This window comes from Durio zibethinus, chromosome 17 (genome assembly GCF_047325235.1).
Source record: "Durio zibethinus cultivar Kanyao isolate XHJ-2024 chromosome 17, ASM4732523v1, whole genome shotgun sequence".
NCBI classification, from domain to species: Eukaryota; Viridiplantae; Streptophyta; class Magnoliopsida; order Malvales; family Malvaceae; genus Durio; species Durio zibethinus.
Window position 1 is genome coordinate 5,143,909 of NC_143178.1, and position 20,107 is coordinate 5,164,015.

Consider the following 20,107-nt stretch of genomic DNA (forward strand, 5'->3'; position numbering starts at 1 on the left):
ATTGGGAAGGAAATCAATCATATGGGTAATAATGTATTACTGTCAGATGGACAAGTTGGATAGTCACTCCCAGCTGTGCTCAAAAGGGGAATTTAAGGTTGGAACTCGGAAGATGGTGTAACATGGGAAGTGGGGATGGCTTATCAAAATGAAATTAGATAAATTGTTTCACTTCATTATAATGTGCCTGGCAAATCTTCTTGTGATTAATGATGTAAAGTAGAGCGGGTTCGAGGTTCGAACATGGCACTTTTCGGCCAACGTATGACTTTTAGTAACTTGTTTGAATCAATGCTTCTGGAAAACAGTGGCCGGAGATTGGAAAGACAGAATGGGGGCGTTTACAATGTACAGAAAACTGAAGGGCACTGCCATCATAGTTCATATGGTATCAATATATTCTATAACACTATGACAAAGCTGGTTCTACGACAGTTGAATAGAAAATGCAGTCTATATTAATTTATCATCTATCCAGTAAATCCACTTCTGCTCTGAATTTCCCGTCAATTGTCGTTTGATTTCGAAAACTAGCTAATAAATCCCATTTGGAGCTAAGGTAGAGTCAGGGATTTGAATTTGAGTGATAACTCACAGGGCACTTGCCCAATCTCATTGCGTTTCCTTGAGTGCTTACATAAAACAAAAACCAAATTACATGATGATAAAAATATATATACAAATTATCCAGAATAGGCAAGAAACGGCTGATCCAACTTGCATATAATGTAATTTATGGAACTGGTAAGAAATTTCCTGCAACCAAACCTAATATTGGCCAAAAAAAAAAATAATAAAACCAAAGAAAGGTAGATATGAAGAAAGAGAAGGAATTGAAGATTGAAGTGATTTGTCTCTATTGGTCGGATAGATTTTAAACATTTATTTACTTCAAATAAATAAATTCTAGACGACTAACCATGTGAGAGGAGACAAGTCCTCACTGTTATGACGGCTGTTTTAGCATGCTTATGATAACAAAATGAGACCAATATCCAGGAACTTTGACCTATACCACTATATATTTTATAAGTTAACAATTAACATGTTCTTTTGAAATAGTGATTGTAGCTAAGAAGAAAACATGACCTAAAAACTATATTTCTGTCATTCTTTTAACAAAAAACAGTACTTAAAGCCCTCGCATGCAGCCTCGAACTTCATACCTTCTAAGCAAATAGGACTAGGCTCACACTCCTTGTTTACCAGATGGCAAACAGCTTAAACAAATCGCAGCTCCAACAGTTATAACAAGAAAATTAGTCGGGCTGCGAGCACTGAAACAGTTTCATGTTTAGAAGTTTATTCCCTATGACATCAATTAACCATTTAATGGATCAGCCTCGGAATCCATCTCTTTCATTGCCGTCCAGTCTTGTGATCCTGCAAGTAAAATCATATTAAGAGAGTATATCATATAGTAACATATATACACCAAGAAAAGTATTTGAAGCTTATAATAAGTAAGATTTATTATAAAAGAAAAACTGCTTTTCAGACAACGAATCTCAAAGGTGAAACATATAGAAGAATCACAAGGCAAATATAGAACTTACTTGACTTGTGGATCTCTGCAATTACCATGAGACGCCTCTGCAAGATAGAGGCCACAAAAAGGAAAATCGAGCACATGCCAAACATGACGGTCATGGGAAGTGCTTTTACCTTTCAAAGAACAATTTAGCAAAATTAAAAACAAAAGAACCAATTAATGACAAGAAGTTAGTGCTTCACTTTTGACTAGTTAAACCATGAGAAAGATTTATTCAACCATGTTCCAAAAGAGCTTTTACTGGCTGCGTTAACCCAAAAATGAGAATGCAAGTAAAGAAACAAAAAAAAAAAATGTAGAATGATAGACTTACATTGTATAATGCAATGCACACAAAGATGTTGAGAGGAATGCGAAAGAAGTTCATGATAGTGCTTCTAGCCTCCTCTGGAATGTATTGAGACCTCATCTTCATAATTGACGGCCAGAAATCCCAACGCAGGCTTCAAATGTGCAGAAACCAATGAGTTGGATATTCCCTGAAAGTGAGATGCTTCCACCTTTCACAACTGACGGTGCTACCAAGAACTGTAGAGACTTACGGTTAATTTATGGTGACTAGCAACTTTTCCATGAAGCTTTTTAAGAGGAGGAAGAAAACATTGAAGGGGAAAAAGAAGAGAAAGGAAATGGAAACAAGAAATGAAATATGCACAACGTACATTTGTGATAACAGGAAGCAGGAGGGATGCTGAAGCGATCATGAATACAATCTGCATATAGCTTTCAACTTTTGGGCTTGGGTGAGCCAGCAGCCGTGAGGCAATGGAGCTTCCCAGCATTGAAGATAACATGAAAGTCGCAAAAATAAAACCGTGTGGGATATCCTCGTCATTTGGGCTCAAAGCTGGGGTCCAGAGGAACACAAAGGTGTACATTGAACCTTCAAACAGGGATTGTATGGCACCCAGTAAAGTAATTTTCTCATCTGATGGCACATAGTTCTTGGATTAGTAGACTTCCCATCACATTATAGAGATAGAAAAGATGAGCAAAAAATACCCAACGAAAACCTGGATAAATATCTCTTTTTATTTTAATGTTTTTTTACCCAAAGCAAGAAAACAAGCATTCATAGCATTTATCCGATGCACAAATTCTTAATTGACAGGCAGTTTTGATTTTTCCTCAATGCAAAAGAACTGTCTAGCTAGGAAGTAAAAAATAAAAAAAGAATTTGGATTCACCAGCAGCAATGGCTGCAGCAGCACCCCTGAATTGAGTAAGTAAGTCCTTGCTTTCCGAAGGGTCACCATAATTTTCAGTCCATGAGGACCATATAATTATCATGCCTATTGCTAGAAAGCAAGATGCAGTATCAAATGGAGCAACAGGACCTAATTGCAAATTATCCACCAGTACATTACCAAACAACCCAGATAAAATTGCCATCAAGCCATTTCCAAGAAATATTGCCTTTGAGAATGTTATAGAAAGCCATTGTTGATCAAAACCTCGCTGCCAAATCCAAAATTGGTAATAAGATGTAGAATTAAGGCATTAACAAAAACAAACACTGGTATCAAAGTAAAAATCCATTGCGTAAGTAAACATCCAATAGTTTTCTGATAAGACTAGCCAACAACTTTGAGGAATTTGTAAATTATGACACTCAGATAGAGAAAGAATAAATTGCACTTTATCTATTATTCAAGAATTAATCAGGAAACTCAAAAGCTGTTATCTTTTGAAGTCAAGACTTTAGATTATGTTTCAGTAGTAAATCAGAGAAACCTAAAATAACAGTAACAACTATAAGCTTAGAAAACAGCAGGTTTAACAGCATAGCAATTGCACACCTTGTTGTGTTCTGCAACAAGCCAAGATTCGAAGGCTGAAAAGAGAAGAGAAGTTGCAATGCCTCCCAACACTCGTCCCAGCATTAAAACCTTGTACTGAGGAGAATGTTTGGTAATGCAGCTGAGTATGTATGTTATGCAGTAAGTAACACATGCCCTCTTTCGACCCCTAAATTCAGCATGCAATAATTCAGGAATCAATAAGGATAGAAAATTATGAGGAGTGTGAAACAACGTAAGATCTTACTTTTTGTCGGCTAGAGATCCAACAATTGTCCCAAACAACATGGAAGATCCAAAACCAGCTATAAAGAGGTGGCCAATCTCCCCGTTCCCAAATCCGTATTGACTGTAGAGGTAGTTAACATATGGCCCCTGCAACCAATCCCCAGCTGTGTTTGTTTTTTTTTTTTTTCATGATCAACATAACCAGCTTTAGCATAAGAAGAAAATTAGATAAGCAAAATAACCAAATAGATAATTGTCAAATCAAATGGAGACTCATTACTCAATGACATTTAAAGGAATGCAAAACCTTAATTATTACCTGAATTTGGCTAAAATAAACAGTAAGATATTAAAAAAAATAAAGAAAACTGAAACAGAAGAAACCAGAAACAAAGCGTCAGTGATTAATGTCAGATTCAATTGTGTTTAAAGAAAGTAAAGAGTACTGGTAAAATTGGATCAACCTCTCCTCAGCATATTTTGTTAGCCAAAACAGAAGAAAGATAAGAAAATTCGAGATCAAACCCAGACAAGAAAATCAACTTTATTATAAAGAAAACGACCAAATATGCAAAAATTTTATGTAATGGTATAAGGACATACCCATCATGAGAGAGTATACAACGAGGTAGTTGTTTTTGAAAGAATCGAAAGTGGAGGAGGTGTTAATACGATCTTTGCTTGTTTTGCTTAGCTCCAATGCTGCAACCAGGGATGCCAGGGCCCCGAATACCATCAAGTAAAATGCTTCCATTGTCTCTGTTCCCTTTTTCTTTTTTTTTCTTTTTCGTTTTCCTTGCAAAGGAGGATCTTAAGAAAAAAACAGAGGAAAAACAGAGAGCAACGATGGAGACAGAAATAAGCGAAAGTAACGTATAACTGTATAAGCTACAAGAAAAAAAAAGCTGCTTTAAAAGCGAGTTGGCATCAACCGAGGAATTGACATGTTCTATGAGGAGTTTGGTGGATGTGTGTATCCCCTGTTTGCATTCCTAAATCTTAAGGCAGAGGCAGATCCCCTTGTTTCGTGATTTTCCCGGGGAATTTGCCCTTCTTTTAGACTTTAAAAAAAAAGGTGAAAATTTAAAATTTAAATTGCTCGAGCCAAATTGACACCATGAATTTTGTGATAGATATGATTTAGAAATTCATAACGGATTTATAAATCAAATCAACCAAATAACTCTAAAAAGTCGATTTCTATATCTGTTCTGTTCTGTTTTGAAATTAAAAAACCAAATATCTTAGTTGGACTGTTTTTTCTTTTACGCATATTTTAATTTAATTTAAAAAACCAAACGTCTATCCCTGACGGAACAATAATTTAAGATTCGGTATCGAAGTCTGACATACTTAAGCCTCAAGCAATTGAAACTTAAGCAAGGTTGATCAATGAAAGAGTTGGTTCAAAGCCTCAAACAATTGAAATCAAGCTTGATATCGGACTTTAAAATAGAGGGAATCGAGCTTGAACCGACTTGAACTCAAACATGGTCTCATGGGAAATTAAACTCAAACTTGATTTCATTCAGTATGGGGACGATGTAGCTCAACCACGTTTACAAAATTTTGCAATCAAAGAGACAACAAATGGAAAGCAACGTAAATTTGCATCTATTTTATTCACTCCAATACTACTCATCACCATCTTTATCCTCTTCCCCATCATCATCCGAACCTACGGTCAGACTAATCTTAAATTTCCTAACATCCTCCAAAGCCGCATTTCTGAACAACCCAACATCAACGGCGTCAGAAACCATCCCATACCCACGCCTCCCGATCTCTTCCGGCGGATCATGCGGCATTGCGAAACTACCCAAGAAGGCTCCACCGTTTCTGGGGTCCGACTTAAGCACTCCTTTCTCCGTCGTCCCCAACGTCTCCCTAACCTTCTTGTAACCTTGGTCCCACAAGTAAGCTAAGGTAGCGCTTAAATCGAACAGACCCATCGTTGCTTACTTGGTTTTTGTTTAGGGGGTGAACTGATGAGGGAGGCTTTTAACTGCCAATGGGATTCTGTAGACCCCAACAAAAACCTAGCATTCCGCCCTTTTTCTTGAAAATGGTACTCGCAAAATTTCCAGCTCTGACACTCAACTATCCAAGTCCAACCCAACATACCCTATTAAAAATAGGACATTTGGGACGATTTGACGCGTTGTTATCCCAAAACCGCATAATCAAGCCACAGTAACTCCCACCTAGCTATTCTTAGAGGTGCCCGATCTTAAAATGAATGCGGCAAAATTGTTTTGTTAAATCATTGTTGTGACCATCCATTTTTCAGTCGAAGAAACTGCACCGTTTACTTCCGTAAAGAAAGAGAAGTAATCAGCCGTTGTTAAAGGATTATTTTTTTTTTTTTAGGGGGGGGGAGGTGTTTGAATGGTTGTTAAAAGGATGTGAAAAATACATATAGTACCTCTCGTATCTTCGTTCTTGTTGCATTCAATTCAATGCAGCATAAACCATTTTGTCAAGGTCCTCAAGCTCAAAACATTCTCACTGTTAGAAAAACAAGAAAAGAAAAGTCTTTACATTTTACGCCCTAAATTTTAACTTGTTTCTATAAAATTAGCTATAAATGATGTGATACCATGAATCAAAGAGCACTGAATAAAGCCACAAAAAACTTGATAACTAAACCAGATCCTGTTTTAGAATGATGTAATCGATACCATCTCCAGTGAAAGATAAAGAATTAAAACCAAGTTGTCGAGATTATATCTTTAGAGCAGTTCTTGCCATCGCTAGAGCACCCTCATAAGTTTGATTTCCACCAAAAAACCCGCTTATGTGGGCAAAGACACAACCAGGAATTCCTGCCTCCTTTGAGAGTTTATCATCCCTCAGACCGGCTCTCAAATCTACCAGGAGATACTGCTGCCGCCTGAACTTGCCATCGTTTGCCCCTCTCATCCTGCACAATACATTGTCATAAGTACAATGAAAATCTATCTCAAACTCTGGAAAAGAGCAATAATGACTGCAACTTAGATGATCTCGAAACGGCAGTGAACAACATAAGATACAGGAGAAGAACGCATAACCCTTTGTCTGACAGAAGTATTCAATCTAGGCCTAGACATTCTAGAGCATATTTGAAGGGAAGATAGGTCTAGATACATACCTCATAAAGAACATACTTAATAGGAGGCTCAACCTTCATCCCCTCCTCAAGCTCAAATAAACGAAGCTTCTACTGTTGGATGCAAAATGAAATCAGACTCATTTGTAAATAAACGATGTATAATGGTAAGTCAAGAACAAACCACAGTCAATTGTCAGATATAGATTCATCTCACATCCTACTGGAAATTGCACAGCATATTTGAGAAAATTTCAGACCAATTGAAGGACCAAAATGACGATATTTATATACAAGCAATTCTCTAACCCTAGATAGCCCACATGATGCAAACAGACAAAAAAGGACGTACCTTTACCGCTTGTGCAGCAATAGTGGAAGAAGAAAATTACAAGAAGAAAGAAAAATTAGAAACATCTACTTACTGGGCAAAACCTTTTCACAACCATAATATCACCACTAAGGTCTATATCATATCTCTCTGCAATGCATTCCGTCACAATTGAACTTGCTGGTAACCATGATTTTGCATGAAACCGGACACTCTGAAAATTGAAGGTGGTCGTGAATTATTAAAATATGAAGAATATAACACATACTTTTATCCCTTCTGCACAAAAAAATCCATATCCAGGACTCTAGAAACGAAGACCATGCTAAAAATTGTAAAATTTAAGCATATTTTTTAATTTTGACAGAACCTTACACCTAAGAACTACTAACAGCTAGAGCCATTGCTTGTTGGAAAACCTCATTCTCCTTCGCAGGTGATTGATCAGGATCCACCCAGTACTCCAGTCTAAATTTAATCTTCCAACCCTAAAGGACAAGTGCATATCATTCGCATATCTTGGAGGCATGTCTGTATCAAACTGGTTGATTAAATTGTCAATCGCCTCAATTGCCTAGTAAAAGCAAAAAATAATATCCCAAGCAAACATCTAAATCCATAACCACATAACTGAAGCATAGGAAAACAAAAACGAAGGAAAAAGCAGGAAGCCTATGAAGTAAATCCTATCCATACCAGCCTGAACAAAACAAAGCTAGAAATTTTCATTGCTAACAAAACATAGAAAGTACAGAATTTATAATCTGTAAAACTCTTTCGAATCTGTTTCAGAAGGTTGTAGCTCTAGATGTTTGTTTAACCATATGATCCTAATTTACTTCCAAACCAGAACTCATGGAATTAAACCTCATTAGAACTTAAGAATCAAAGATGTAAGTATCTCCACAAAGTTTTTTTAAATAGCCAGAAATAATCTATGCTCATCCGGGTGGTCTTTACCAAGTTGAAACTCTTTGGCTATTATCCCCTCGCCAAAATGTTAAATACAGGGAAAATTAGACTGATAATAAAGAAACAGCATAAACTACCAAAAAACATCACTGCTCAGATTATACTCTACCAAATTGTATGACAATCACCATACATAGAAACCAAAGAAAACTACGAGAAGGAATCTTTAATTGCCTCATGGAACAAATGAATACCTAATAAATAAGTTCTGCACTGCTAAGCTTTGTATTAAATCCATGTCCAAAAACCTCCTCAAATCCTTTCTGGTTATGATGATACCGGTTATGACTAGGATCATACACGCCTCCCACATCAAAAACAGCATCAAGCGCCTCCAATACCTGCAAACTCAGAACAATGTTACAAAGAACCTTCAAAGAGGAAGCATATAAAACCAAACGAGAACAAAAAAAACTACAAGAATCACATAATAAAGCACCGAATTCTACACTGCGATGAAAGTCTAACTCTTCCCCATTTGACTCTACATTTCAAGTTATGGAATTTGTAGGCGAAACTAGTATAAAACTTGCAAACAAATAAACGAGCAAACTAACTTTGTAGAACGGCAAAAGAAGCACATATTTTAGACCCAAAATAAAAACCCATTTTATAATTTCCATTTCTTTTTACTTTGCTACAATTTTTGGGCAATCAAACTAAAAAATAAAATGACATTGGGGCTTGTGGTCTCGGGTACGGACAATCTCGGAGTTGGAAAACTTGTCAGTGAGACTAATCATGAAGCAGCCAAGCGCCTCATCGCAGTGGAAGCAGCCGTTGTGAGTGCCAACGCGTTTAGAAGGCGCTTGGTTGGGGGAGCCAGTGGAGTAAGCCGGAGAAGAAACCCTAATGATGTTGGATGTAGCCATGAGTGGGTGCGAGAGGGTTTTAGGCAACTTTGAATAGTTTCTGGTTAAATTGAGAATCCAAATGATACATTATTAAATTATTCCAGTTTAGCACGATGATTGGTAATTTACGTAAGTTATGTCATGGTATTAATTTTTTTGTCGAGCCAAATACAATTCCTTAAATATTTTATTATTTTTAAAATTTTTTTATTTATTAATGAAAATAACATGTTAGATAAAATATAAGTAAAATAAAATTATAAAACATATAATTTGCAGAATTCAACAAAATACTTCATCCACAAATATAAATAATAAAATCTATTAAATAAAAATATTAAAATTTATCATCTTAATATTTATAAACCCACACATAAAAAGAGATTAGAAGACACAAAATTCTTATTTTATTTCTCATTCTCACAGTCTAATGATTCATTTATGTAATGTACTTGAATTTCTTTATCTAACAAATCCCTAAGTAATATGCATATTTAGATAATATTTACTCTCATCTTGATCATATCAAAGATATTTTAACTTTTTAAAACGCTATAAAATCTAATGTCAACTTTTTACTTTAATAGTTTATTTTTGTGAGTTTTTATCAAGTAATGTAATTTTTGTGAATTTTTTTTATAAAAGTTAACATATCATATATTTGTATTCAAAATGAATTAAAAGAATTATAAATTTATTAATTAATCATTTAAATATTTCATAAATAATTTTATTTAATATAATTTTATTTTTATAAATTATCAACAAAATAATAACAATAAATATAATTTCAGTACAAGATTAAAAAAAAAAAAAGAATACAATTCGTTTAAATTTGTGTATTGTATCTTGTTAGTTCACATATCATTTAAGTTTATGTTTCGTATAAGATTATGTATCATATCATACTAATTCATATACTAAATATTGATATTGACTTCTAATATATCATATCATATCAATCTATGGGCTTAAACATTTTAATCCAACACAACACATTTATATGTATCTTATTTAGCCTAACCCAATTATTAAAAATTTGTTCTTACCAAGCACAATTACATCGTAAATTTGATAATTTATATATTTATTTGATGTAAAATATTAAAAATTCGTATATTAAACTTATGTTTTATATGAAATTATGTATCATAATTCGTATCAATACAAAAATAATTTTTTTTTTATTTTTATCAAATTCATAAAATTTTTATTAAAATTTTAAATTGAATATTTTTGTGTCATTTTTTATAGTTATATAATATCATTATATTATATTACCAAATCATGAAACCGTGTATAAAGCCCGACCAAAACCCATTTACTAGAAAAAAACAGCACGGTACGTATATAAGGTGATCGGAAGCTTCAAAATGGATTTTGAATCTATATGTATATGGTGCATTTTGAATGCAATCTGTATGTATCATGCTTGGTTCACATTTATTTTTTTCTCTTGCAAACATGATAGCTGATCTGGTATACGTAAAATTAGATTTTACTGGTAAAGAACAGGATGGTCCATGTAAACAAGAGTTGTCTGCAATGAGTTGAAATCCTGGCTTTACTCATCCAGGGTTTGATGCAGTTTTAGTACTTCATTTTTATTGCTTGCGTGTCATATTAAAATTTGACTTTATGGAAAATGTTGAACAAATGGAATTAGAATTTATGTAAAAAAAAAAAAGAATTAGTCCAATTTTTTTTTTTAATTTTTGAAGAAAAAATAGAGAAGATAACTATTCATATTCACCGATAAATAAATAATAAATAATAAAAGAAAAAACAATGGCATTCATTAGTCTTACAATGTGAAATAATAAATAATATAGGAATAAAGAAGAAAATAACTACACTGGTTTTGGTTGGTTATACCCAACAGCATTCAGCTCCTATACGACCCTCCAACAAATACTAACATTATATGATACAAAAGATTTTCTAGACAGAAGCCGGAACAAGAAAATCTAACCTTCTGCTTGACTACTTTCCATGATAAAAATAACTGACCTGGTTCTGAACATCAATTCATTCTCTTTACATCAAATGCACACTTATACATTATATATACAAGTAAAAACATCCTCATGTATCCATAATATTTGCTTATTTGTCATTGAAGTGGCTGAAATCTGCAAAGGAACGTATGGATACAAGGTCACAAGTAATACATATGTAAATTAAGAATGCTGCCTTCTATTGTTTCTAACGTTGTCGATGGCCCAAAAGCAGTTACCATGTCTGATAGGCATTAGGCAAAGCATGGTGGAACACAATTTTATCTACATGATTTACGTATTTTGCCCGATTATACCTGGGGAGTTCACTTTACAGTAGTTGAGATACAGCTTTCACGCATCCCCTTCCCTTCTAATCCCATTCTCTTCCGCACCAGACATGAAGCTTAGTTGTTGTTGCAACTGCATAATGATAATGAAATCATTAGAGCCAAGTGATAGCCTTTCCCTCTCCAGATGATGGGGTTCTTTTCTTTTCTTTTCTTATCCTTATCCTTTTTTGAGTGATGGTATTTTTTATATTAGAGAGAGGATGAATCAAGTATCAAGCGAGGGGGGAAATGTTTAAACCTAAGTCAAGAACCAACATCAATCTTAATTTTGGAAAGCATCTTATTAGACACAACCATGAAATAAAGTAGAGGAACTTGCAAATGTAATTATATAAAACCCGTAAGAAACTCACTTGGTCGTATTTCAACTTTTCAGCAGTCAATTCATCAGTCAAATTCATCATTCTGCAAAAAGTGTTTAGGGAAGAGAATATCAGAAGAAACTTGTATTTATAGGTGAGAAAGGAAGGTAGAACCAATTGGTATGGGTTCATGACAACCAACCTGGATTGTAGCTCTGAGATCTTGCAGAGCAGTAGATGCTCCCTCTCAGATGCTGCTGTTTCAACCTATTGAAAAAGATCAGATAGGGGAAGAAAGAACAACCTACCAGAAATTAATCATCATAAAAAATAGAAAAAAAGTTCTCACATTTCCATTGCTCTCAGAACAACGAGGTAGAGGAGGCAACTTTCCATTTTGTGTGGCTGGAAAAACAAAAAAAAAATTAGAAATGGATTACTATACTGATAAGCAGTGTATTTCCTAATTTAATCATGTAAGTGTGATGTAATAGAAAGATCAATCTTTCACTGACCATCTACAACCTCAGTTGGCTGCAAGGTATTCAACAAATTCACAATAAGATCCTAGCATTCCAAAAAAAAATTTCAGTGAGAACATCATTAATTACAAGGCAAACAAACATTCTATCAGCAAAATGACTGTCCTGAGCCTAAGTCTTTACCTGTTGAAGTGAGGTTTGCTGGAAAAGATTCTGAAGATAAGTCATAAGAATTGATGTGGGCATGCTACCATTGGTTAAATCCTTAGGGAAATGATTAGTGGGCTGAAAAACAGGGGGAAAAGATCAACTATAAGCAAACAACTTATTTACATAGTGCGGCAGCATACTGAGCAGCTAAACATGTTCCATTACCAGATAAATGGAGCCACATATAAGATTAGATGAATTTATACTTATTTGTATGAAGTGTGGTTATCAAGTTGTTACACTTACACATGGATCTTATTACCCTTCTTTTATTTGTGTAAAATAACAAATGTTATCCTTTTTGCTACTATACAGCTCATTATAAACAAACAATCATAGAAAACAAAATCAGTTGAGTGAGGCAAGTCTTTTGTGTGCCTGTCAGAAGGCATGCGCGTCAATAAGGGTGCCTTGTGCCTTGTGCCTCTGAAGGCTGTGAGGCACTTTCTCTGATTTGCACCACACCTTATTATCTGGGCACACACCTTAAAACCCATTCCTCCATTCATAAGAGATCCTTGAGCTTTAAGATGTAAGATGTTACAATAAAATGAAACAGAACATAAATTCACAATCAACTATGTTGAGGAGAAGATGTAGTGCACGAACCACTTGTTTGGATCCAAATATCCAATCACCTACGCTAGCAGACTTTTTGAGAGGCGAAATCTGAAACTCAAGAAGAAAAAGAGCAACCAATAAGACGTGGACAATTACTATTGTTAATAGGACATTTAATCAAAGATCAATAACCCACCTGTGAAGATCGGCGTGAAACTGTACTTAAAGGAATATCCTAAAGAACATTATTTGGTTAGTAAAATTGCAAAAGAGAACAAATATAGCATTAAAATTGAGCCTTACCTTTACAAGATCTAAATTTTCTGATGTTACTGAAAATCGACCTTTTATTTGCACCAGATTAGTCTTTGACTTGTCATCCAGAGATTCCCTAAACCCTGTTAAAGGAAAAAAAGTGCGCTTCAAAATATATAAATCCTAGCAGCCACAATAGTAGCATTGGTGGTGATGCTGGTGACAAAAAAAAAAAAAAAAAAAAACAACAAGGATTCTAAATGCCATGAGTTTGTTACCTCCTGATGATTTAATTGGAGCTGATAAACTGTTTGCAGATGCTCGATTAGGAAGCATCAATGGACCACTAAAGCTTGGTGCTTTACGAACTTGGTAAGCTCTCTCGTTCGCTTGTAAAACTTCATTCTCAAACCTAATCATTAGCAAGCCATTAGCTCAACATCTACAATTTTCTCTTCCATTTCTGATGACTTATAAATTATTTTCTTAAATTAAAATAGATAAGAGATTAATCGCACATGTAAGCACATGAGCTGTAAATCATTTTCTTAATTATCCTTCAATTTACCAACTATAACAAGATGAAAACAATAACACAAGAAGCTCTATTAAAAAGTATATAAATGTAACCAATCAGTAATAATCAAATGTTCTGTTGAATCGGCTCAAAGCACATTTGAATCAAGACTTGTGAGATTGTCACTTCTGTTCTGTTTTAGAGAGAGAGAGAGTAGCCCATAACAGCAGTATATTTTTATGACTTCATATGGCTTTTCCCTACCTCAAACAGTTAAACCATGTTAAATTAAAATAATTCAATAGCAAAGGCAAAACACATGAGAATAAATTAATTGGCGTATATTGTTCATCTATTCTCACAAGCATAAGAGGCAAGACCTACAAGTTAGGTAATTAAAATGATAACCATGGCCTAAAGCCATCATATAGTAAATTGAGTCCCCTTCTCATATGTTATAGGCTCTGTTAAACTACAATTAGAACCAAACGAGCTATACATATTTATGCATAAACATCATTAGGTAACAATTAGCTGGACAAAAAAAAGGTTGAGATCACTTTAAAAACCCAAAAAAAGAAGACAAATGAAATGGCCAAGCAAACATAACTATGAACTATGACCGACCTTTCTGAGTTACGAACCCGTTCTGAGGATGAATGTTTAAGAACAGCACGAGGTGTGAGTGGCCCACTTTGGGTTTGCCTAGGTTTCACTGTTTTAGCCCTGGTCAAGACCACATCTGTTTCTGAAGTTGATGCCATAACATCAATGCTTGATCCATTTTTCCTCAAACCCGTATCCTGGAAGCTAGCTTCAACTATATCACATTCCGGATTCTTTATCTTCCCATTCAAGCAATCAGACTGTAATAAGTCAACACTCCTTGATCCTTCAACTTCAGCCTGAGATACTTCCCTATTTAAATTCAACTTTCCCAAACTAGAGTCACGGTAACCTGCAGCCTGTCAGCCAACACCAAGAACCAATTAACATGGTTTGCTATAAGGGACAAATAAGAAAGAAATACAATTCAAGTCGTATAAGTAAAAATGTAGTATTTTAACCATGTCCAGACACATATCACAAACCGCAGAGGCAAAAAATACAAGTGCTGACCTTATGGCCAAGGTTTGATTTCATGCTTTCATCATCACCTTTGCACTCATCAATATCATCATCATCATGCACCTTAGCATGTTAAAGTGCAAAATTAGTATAAAGTATAAACCGACATATCATAAACTGCAAAGGGAAAAAATACAGGTGCTGACCTTATGACCAAGGCTTGATTTCATGCTTTCATCATCATCTTTGCACTCATCAATATCATCATCATCATGCATCTTAGCATGTTAAAGGGAAAAATTAATATAAAGTATAAACTGAGTTATTGATATAACGAACAAAGAAATTACTTCTCATCCTATAAGTCTACATTAAAATCTTTATTATTAAAGGTTAAAACTAAAAATTGGCCTACCAGAGGTGCTTGCGCTTTGAAATCCTCAATATTAAAATTCCAGGCACTAACTCCTCTTTGATACTCACTCTGACAAGCACAAGAAAAGATAAAACTCTCAGCAGTAAGAAAACACAAATGTCCTAAAGTGAACAACCCAACAGCTAAAACTTTCCCAGATTTGTTAGTTGAACAAAAGCTAAATCTAATTTAAGATAAAAATGACTTCTGATTGATGATAAGTAACCTGTGATATAGCTTCTTGTTCTGCTAAAGGCATTTTCTTTTGAGCTAGTTGTGCAGCATCTTTAAGCTGTAAAATTTTGGACAAAAGGAAATACTTTGACAAATACTGTGGAAAAATGGAGAAAAACACCTGCATTGTGGCAGTGTGATCACTAACCTGTAGGGCTTTCACACGATTCCAAAGTGGTGGCAGATCAGCAAATAATTTCTTTACAGAAAGCTCAGGAGGCTTTGCATGCTTGAAAAAGGAGTGCTTTAATAATTTCTCTGCAGTTGGCCTCTTTCTTTGATCTTTCACCAGGCACATTGCAACCATTTCTTTAAAAGACTGATCACAACTGGAAGTCCTTTAATTAGAAACTTGCTATACCAAGGGAGCAATTATAAAACACAATTAAATGCACCAATGGGTGTTCTATTTACATAATGACAAATAGCATGTCTGTCACCATGATGATGTAACCAGAAAGAATAGCAGTACCGTAGAGAACTTCTTATCACAATCATAATCAAGTCCTGGAGGAGCATTTTGTATGGTCATCAGGAGAACCTGTAATTGTTAGACAGAAAAGTTGTAAAACATAAATAAGAGTTGATTGAAACTCTCCTGTTATATAACCCTCATTGTGCAGCATTTATATAAATTCTTGTTATATTTTCAATGGGGACTTGTTACCTTCATTGGAGGATATTTTGAAAAAGGAGCATGACCATGAGCCAACTCCAATGCTGTTATACCAAATGACCATATATCAGCCCTGTGCAAAAATGCAAGCAATTAATGAAATTACAAAATTAATGTGGAAAACAAAATGTACCATTTCTTTAAATGCAACAACAGATACATCTCTGTATGCACCCGAGCCAAATTCAACCCAACCCAAGCATAATGTCCATTAACTATATAAACTATAGCCAGACTCCCATAGTACCATTTCAATATTTAAAATATAAATTGCAATGTACATGCAAAAGTGGCAACTTTGAGGTGCGTAGATACTTTAATAGAAAGCCATGATGTGTGGATAAAGTGAAATTTTGGGTTTTGGAACAAATGTATAGCTCAGACCAAAATCATGAGACGATTTAGGTTCAAACCCATGACCAATCCTTGCTACCCTGAAGCAGAAAATAATTGTGTACACTAAGATGTCATGCCTACTGAACTTTGGCTGATGACAATATGTATTTAAGCAAAACTCCAAGGCCTTAAATATTTTAAAGTCTTAAACTGATTGAAAACTGACTTGGAGTTATATCCACTGCCGGGCTGCAAGACCTCTGGTGCCATCCTGCAAAGCAAGGATAAATTGGAATCTCAAATCATGGAAATTCAAAAAGAAGAAATAAATTATATAAATGGCACCAGAGTGGGAGAGGAGATAAGGGAATGATAATTGTTTGACAGATTTGACAAAGATAGCTCACCAGCAAGGAGTCCCAACAAAGGTAGAACGTTGTCTATCTCCTGCATCAAACATGCAAGCTGAAACACCGAAATCAGCAAGCTTTACTGTGCCATTACTGTCAAGCAGTATGTTTCCGGCCTGTAATGTCAATTAAAAAAAAACTCAAATAAAAGGAATGATAAATTCATTTGGATAAAATAATGTCAACTTCAATGTTGCACTGACCTTAACATCCCGGTGAATATGTCCTTGCCGATGAAGATAATCCAAAGCCTTAAGAGTTTCTTTCAGAATAGAACCAATAGCAGACTCTTCGAAACCAGCAGGATAAGCTATCTTCATGAGGTGCAAACAAGAACCCTCTGACATGAAAGGCATGACCACCCAAAGGTTATGACCAACTACAAACAAACAATATACCCGAATAATATTTGGGTGATCAATCAAACTCATTTTTTGAGCTTTCCGTCGTATGTCATCCTGCAAAGAGCATTACCAATCAAGAAAGCCACTCAAGAGTCAAGAGATCACAAAGAGGGGAGGTATCCACCAACATGAAGAGCAGAAAATATAGACCTAAACTACACCACTCATGATACTACCAGTTATAAAGCCCCTAAACGATTTCTCCAATAAAAGATTCTAACAGCCAAATAAATAGTGGTATGCATATATTGAGTGATTCTATTACTATCAAACATACAACTTGTTCAGTAGTATATGTAATGCCACAAACAAGTACACCAGAAGTTTAGCATGCATGAACTGGAGCTAAGGCCTAGGAAGGTATCGAGAGTACTACTGTCTCCCTTGTTTAGGAAACATTTAACAGGACAGGATTTTAACCCCACCACTAGCAAGTAAAAACTTTTAAATTCTTTTACTATTCTTAGAATGGAATCCCCCGGGTCTCTCAATCCTTTCTCAAGTTGAGTAGCAAAAATTCCATATGAACAAAAGCATCTCCTTGGCATATCAAGTAGACAATAATTTAATTTTTGTAAGCACATACTCAAACTTACAGAAAATTTTTCAAAAAAAAAAAAAAAAAAAAAAGATCCCAAGGATCCAGTGGTGGCAGCATTACAAAGTATTCCGCAATGGCATATATCCAGCTTTAAGTAACCATGGAACGTTGATAGACTATCTTAAGTACACACAGTAGCAAAAGCAATCCAGCAGTAAAATGCCTCAGCTAAATTCATGGTATGGACGCTACCCAAAAGGAAAAAGAAAAAAGAAAAAAACTCCTATTTGAATGGTTAGTTCGAATAAGACTATTAAATAAGCTTATCTTACATTCTCAGAAATAATTAAAGATAGAAGATAAAAAGAATAACTTTCAACATTATACAATTTCAGAAGGAACAAACACGAAGTATTATCCGGAACTATACAAACAAACACATACACACGAAATAAAGCTTCAATCCAATCATCGTTCAAGACCTATAAACTCCAAATTTAAAAAAAATTACAATAATAAAAAGTAAGAATTTCATAAATCCATCCAACTCAACGAGAAACAATAATTGAAATCCACAATCAAGTCAATTTTAATCAAACGAAATATTTAAATCAAAATTAACTAAAATTAAATCAACTTACAGACCTATATTTGACTATAAACGGTCGAACAATTGAAAACTATAAATTAAATAAAGAGGAAAAGAAAAAAAGGAACCAGATTACTGTTGCAGCCACTAAGATCTAAACACTTGACAGCAACGACTTCGTTAAAAGGAAGATAGATCGCTCTATAAACAGTAGCACGGGCGCCATAATCAACCTCTTCAAGAAGCTTATAATCGCTAGGATTTGCTGAATAACTCCGACTTCCTCCCATTCTCCGCATACTCTAAAACCTTAAACCGCCTTTGGAAAACCAAACCAATAACCTCAAAAAATTGTCGCACAAAGCCGCCAGCAGAGTAATTACAGTAAAACAGTCGTCTTGAAAACTAAAAGGCGGCCTTTTTTTTTTTGGTGAAGTGATTATTTGATCCGTTGACCGCCATAAGTTGCAATATAGAGGGGACTGGTTTGAGGAAAGAGAGAGAACCGGGATGACTGCTGACGTGGCTGTTTTCTGCTAGGTGATTGGGATTTTGACACGTGGATTGATGCTTTTGTGCATTGGTTGATCATTTTATTTTCCGCCCTTTTCCCATTTTTTTATTTATGTTGGGTTTTTTCTCATTTAATTTAAGTTGGCTAATTTTAAGCAGACAAGAGTCTTGGCTTTATTATTTTATTCTCCAAGAATTTAGGAAACCATCAAATCAATCGTATTATTTTTTCTTACAAAAACTAAATAAAATTTATAAAGTATATAAAAAGCAATAATAAATAAATAAAAATTAAAGAATCTCCATTTAACTCAAATAATTTATTTATTTTAAAATATGAATTCTTACAAACCTGATTTCAATCTTCGGTGATTGTAATTTTTTTATCTTTAAATTTCGATATCTTTTATAAAAAAAATAAAGATTAAAGAGCTTTTCGGCTCTATAAAAAAATATGATAGCTTTGGGGTAACTCACATGCTTGTTGTTTTGATATATACAACTTTAAAATATTTAAGTATAAATTAAAAAAGATTAATTTTTATGTTCAAATTTTGAATAAACAATAAAACATTTTACTTTCACTAAATTCACCTGTGTGACAAAATATTTTATCTCATTACTAAAAAAAAAAAAGTATTTTCATAAGTTATTGGTATCAATTTGCTCTTATATGACATCACTATTTTTTAATATTTATAAAACAGTCAAATTATACTGAGTGAAAAAAAATTTTCTCACTAATGATGAAAAAAACAGAGTTTTCCTACAATAAAGATGGAAGTAATAACAATTTAAATATATATATTTTATATTTTATATTATTCTCAATTCTTTGATAAATGTAAAAAATATATATTGAAAATTAGATAAATGTCATGTGCTTTGCTACAACATAAAAGAAGCATAATCAATAATAAAAATGTAATGTCATTGTATTTAAAAATTTATAATGCTATTAATTTTAAGAAAATAATAACGTATAGAAAGTATAAATAAAAATATTGAATCACGATATTTTAAATATTTGAACATTTAAATAAGTGAATTACAATGATAATAACAGAATATTAACCAATTTATTTTTAAATTACAAAAAATAAATAAAGATTTATGTTATGTTATTATAACCCTTTTTTTTCACCTAATATCTTGTTGCAATTTTCTTTAAGTCTTTCCATGAAAATAAGTGGTACTTGACTGCTAGCAAATTCAACCATAACTATAAAAGTTATTGCATTAAATTAATTTGATAAAATGAGTACATAAAACACATATTAAAGAAATTAACAACTATGAAAATAAGCAATCATTTTTTAATTAAAATTTTCACACCAAACGCTATAATCCAAATCTATGATTAAAATAAATATATTTATAAAGGAAAAATATAATTCCTTTACCATTAAAAACCCAA

General features: G+C 33.9%; 2 protein-coding genes and 2 pseudogenes across 7 annotated transcripts; all 4 read right to left on the reverse strand.

The window, feature by feature from the left end:
• Positions 1-525: 525 nt before the first annotated feature.
• LOC111279255 (uncharacterized) lies at positions 526-5,757 on the reverse strand (annotated as a pseudogene). The gene is made up of 8 exons (XR_016329101.1): positions 4,183-5,757; positions 3,599-3,743; positions 3,352-3,520; positions 2,740-3,010; positions 2,215-2,480; positions 1,866-2,080; positions 1,557-1,665; positions 526-1,383 (listed from the first exon to the last, which is right to left on the reverse strand). The product of XR_016329101.1 is annotated as an uncharacterized LOC111279255 (transcript).
• On the reverse strand, positions 5,214-5,531 carry LOC111279246 (uncharacterized). The gene has a single exon (XM_089745728.1). The coding sequence runs from the start codon at positions 5,529-5,531 to the stop codon at positions 5,214-5,216; it is 318 nt and encodes a 105-aa protein (XP_089601854.1).
• A 296-nt stretch (positions 5,758-6,053) lies between the features above and the next one.
• LOC111279238 (MYG1 protein C694.04c-like) lies at positions 6,054-8,596 on the reverse strand (annotated as a pseudogene). The gene is made up of 6 exons (XR_016328926.1): positions 8,531-8,596; positions 8,222-8,314; positions 7,394-7,489; positions 7,096-7,233; positions 6,713-6,784; positions 6,054-6,502 (listed from the first exon to the last, which is right to left on the reverse strand). The product of XR_016328926.1 is annotated as an MYG1 protein C694.04c-like (transcript).
• A 1,979-nt stretch (positions 8,597-10,575) lies between these two features.
• Positions 10,576-18,644, reverse strand: LOC111279259 (uncharacterized). Of its 4 annotated transcripts, XM_022866247.2 has the most exons (23): positions 18,306-18,644; positions 16,847-17,101; positions 16,641-16,759; positions 16,460-16,504; positions 15,889-15,970; positions 15,694-15,762; positions 15,370-15,540; positions 15,214-15,279; positions 14,988-15,056; positions 14,779-14,850; positions 14,624-14,695; positions 14,132-14,469; positions 13,266-13,399; positions 13,036-13,130; positions 12,929-12,967; positions 12,781-12,840; positions 12,145-12,246; positions 11,995-12,046; positions 11,829-11,884; positions 11,682-11,746; positions 11,531-11,582; positions 11,142-11,247; positions 10,576-10,959 (listed from the first exon to the last, which is right to left on the reverse strand). In XM_022866247.2, the coding sequence occupies exons 1-22, from the start codon at positions 18,474-18,476 to the stop codon at positions 11,179-11,181; spliced, it is 2,253 nt and encodes a 750-aa protein (XP_022721982.2). In that variant the 5' UTR covers positions 18,477-18,644; the 3' UTR covers positions 10,576-10,959; positions 11,142-11,178. The 4 variants fall into 4 exon arrangements, with proteins under 4 accessions (XP_022721982.2, XP_022721973.2, XP_022722007.2 ...); XM_022866238.2 differs by having other exon boundaries at positions 10,576-11,247; positions 18,306-18,639; XM_022866272.2 differs by having other exon boundaries at positions 10,576-11,247; positions 18,314-18,453.
• Positions 18,645-20,107: the final 1,463 nt, after the last annotated feature.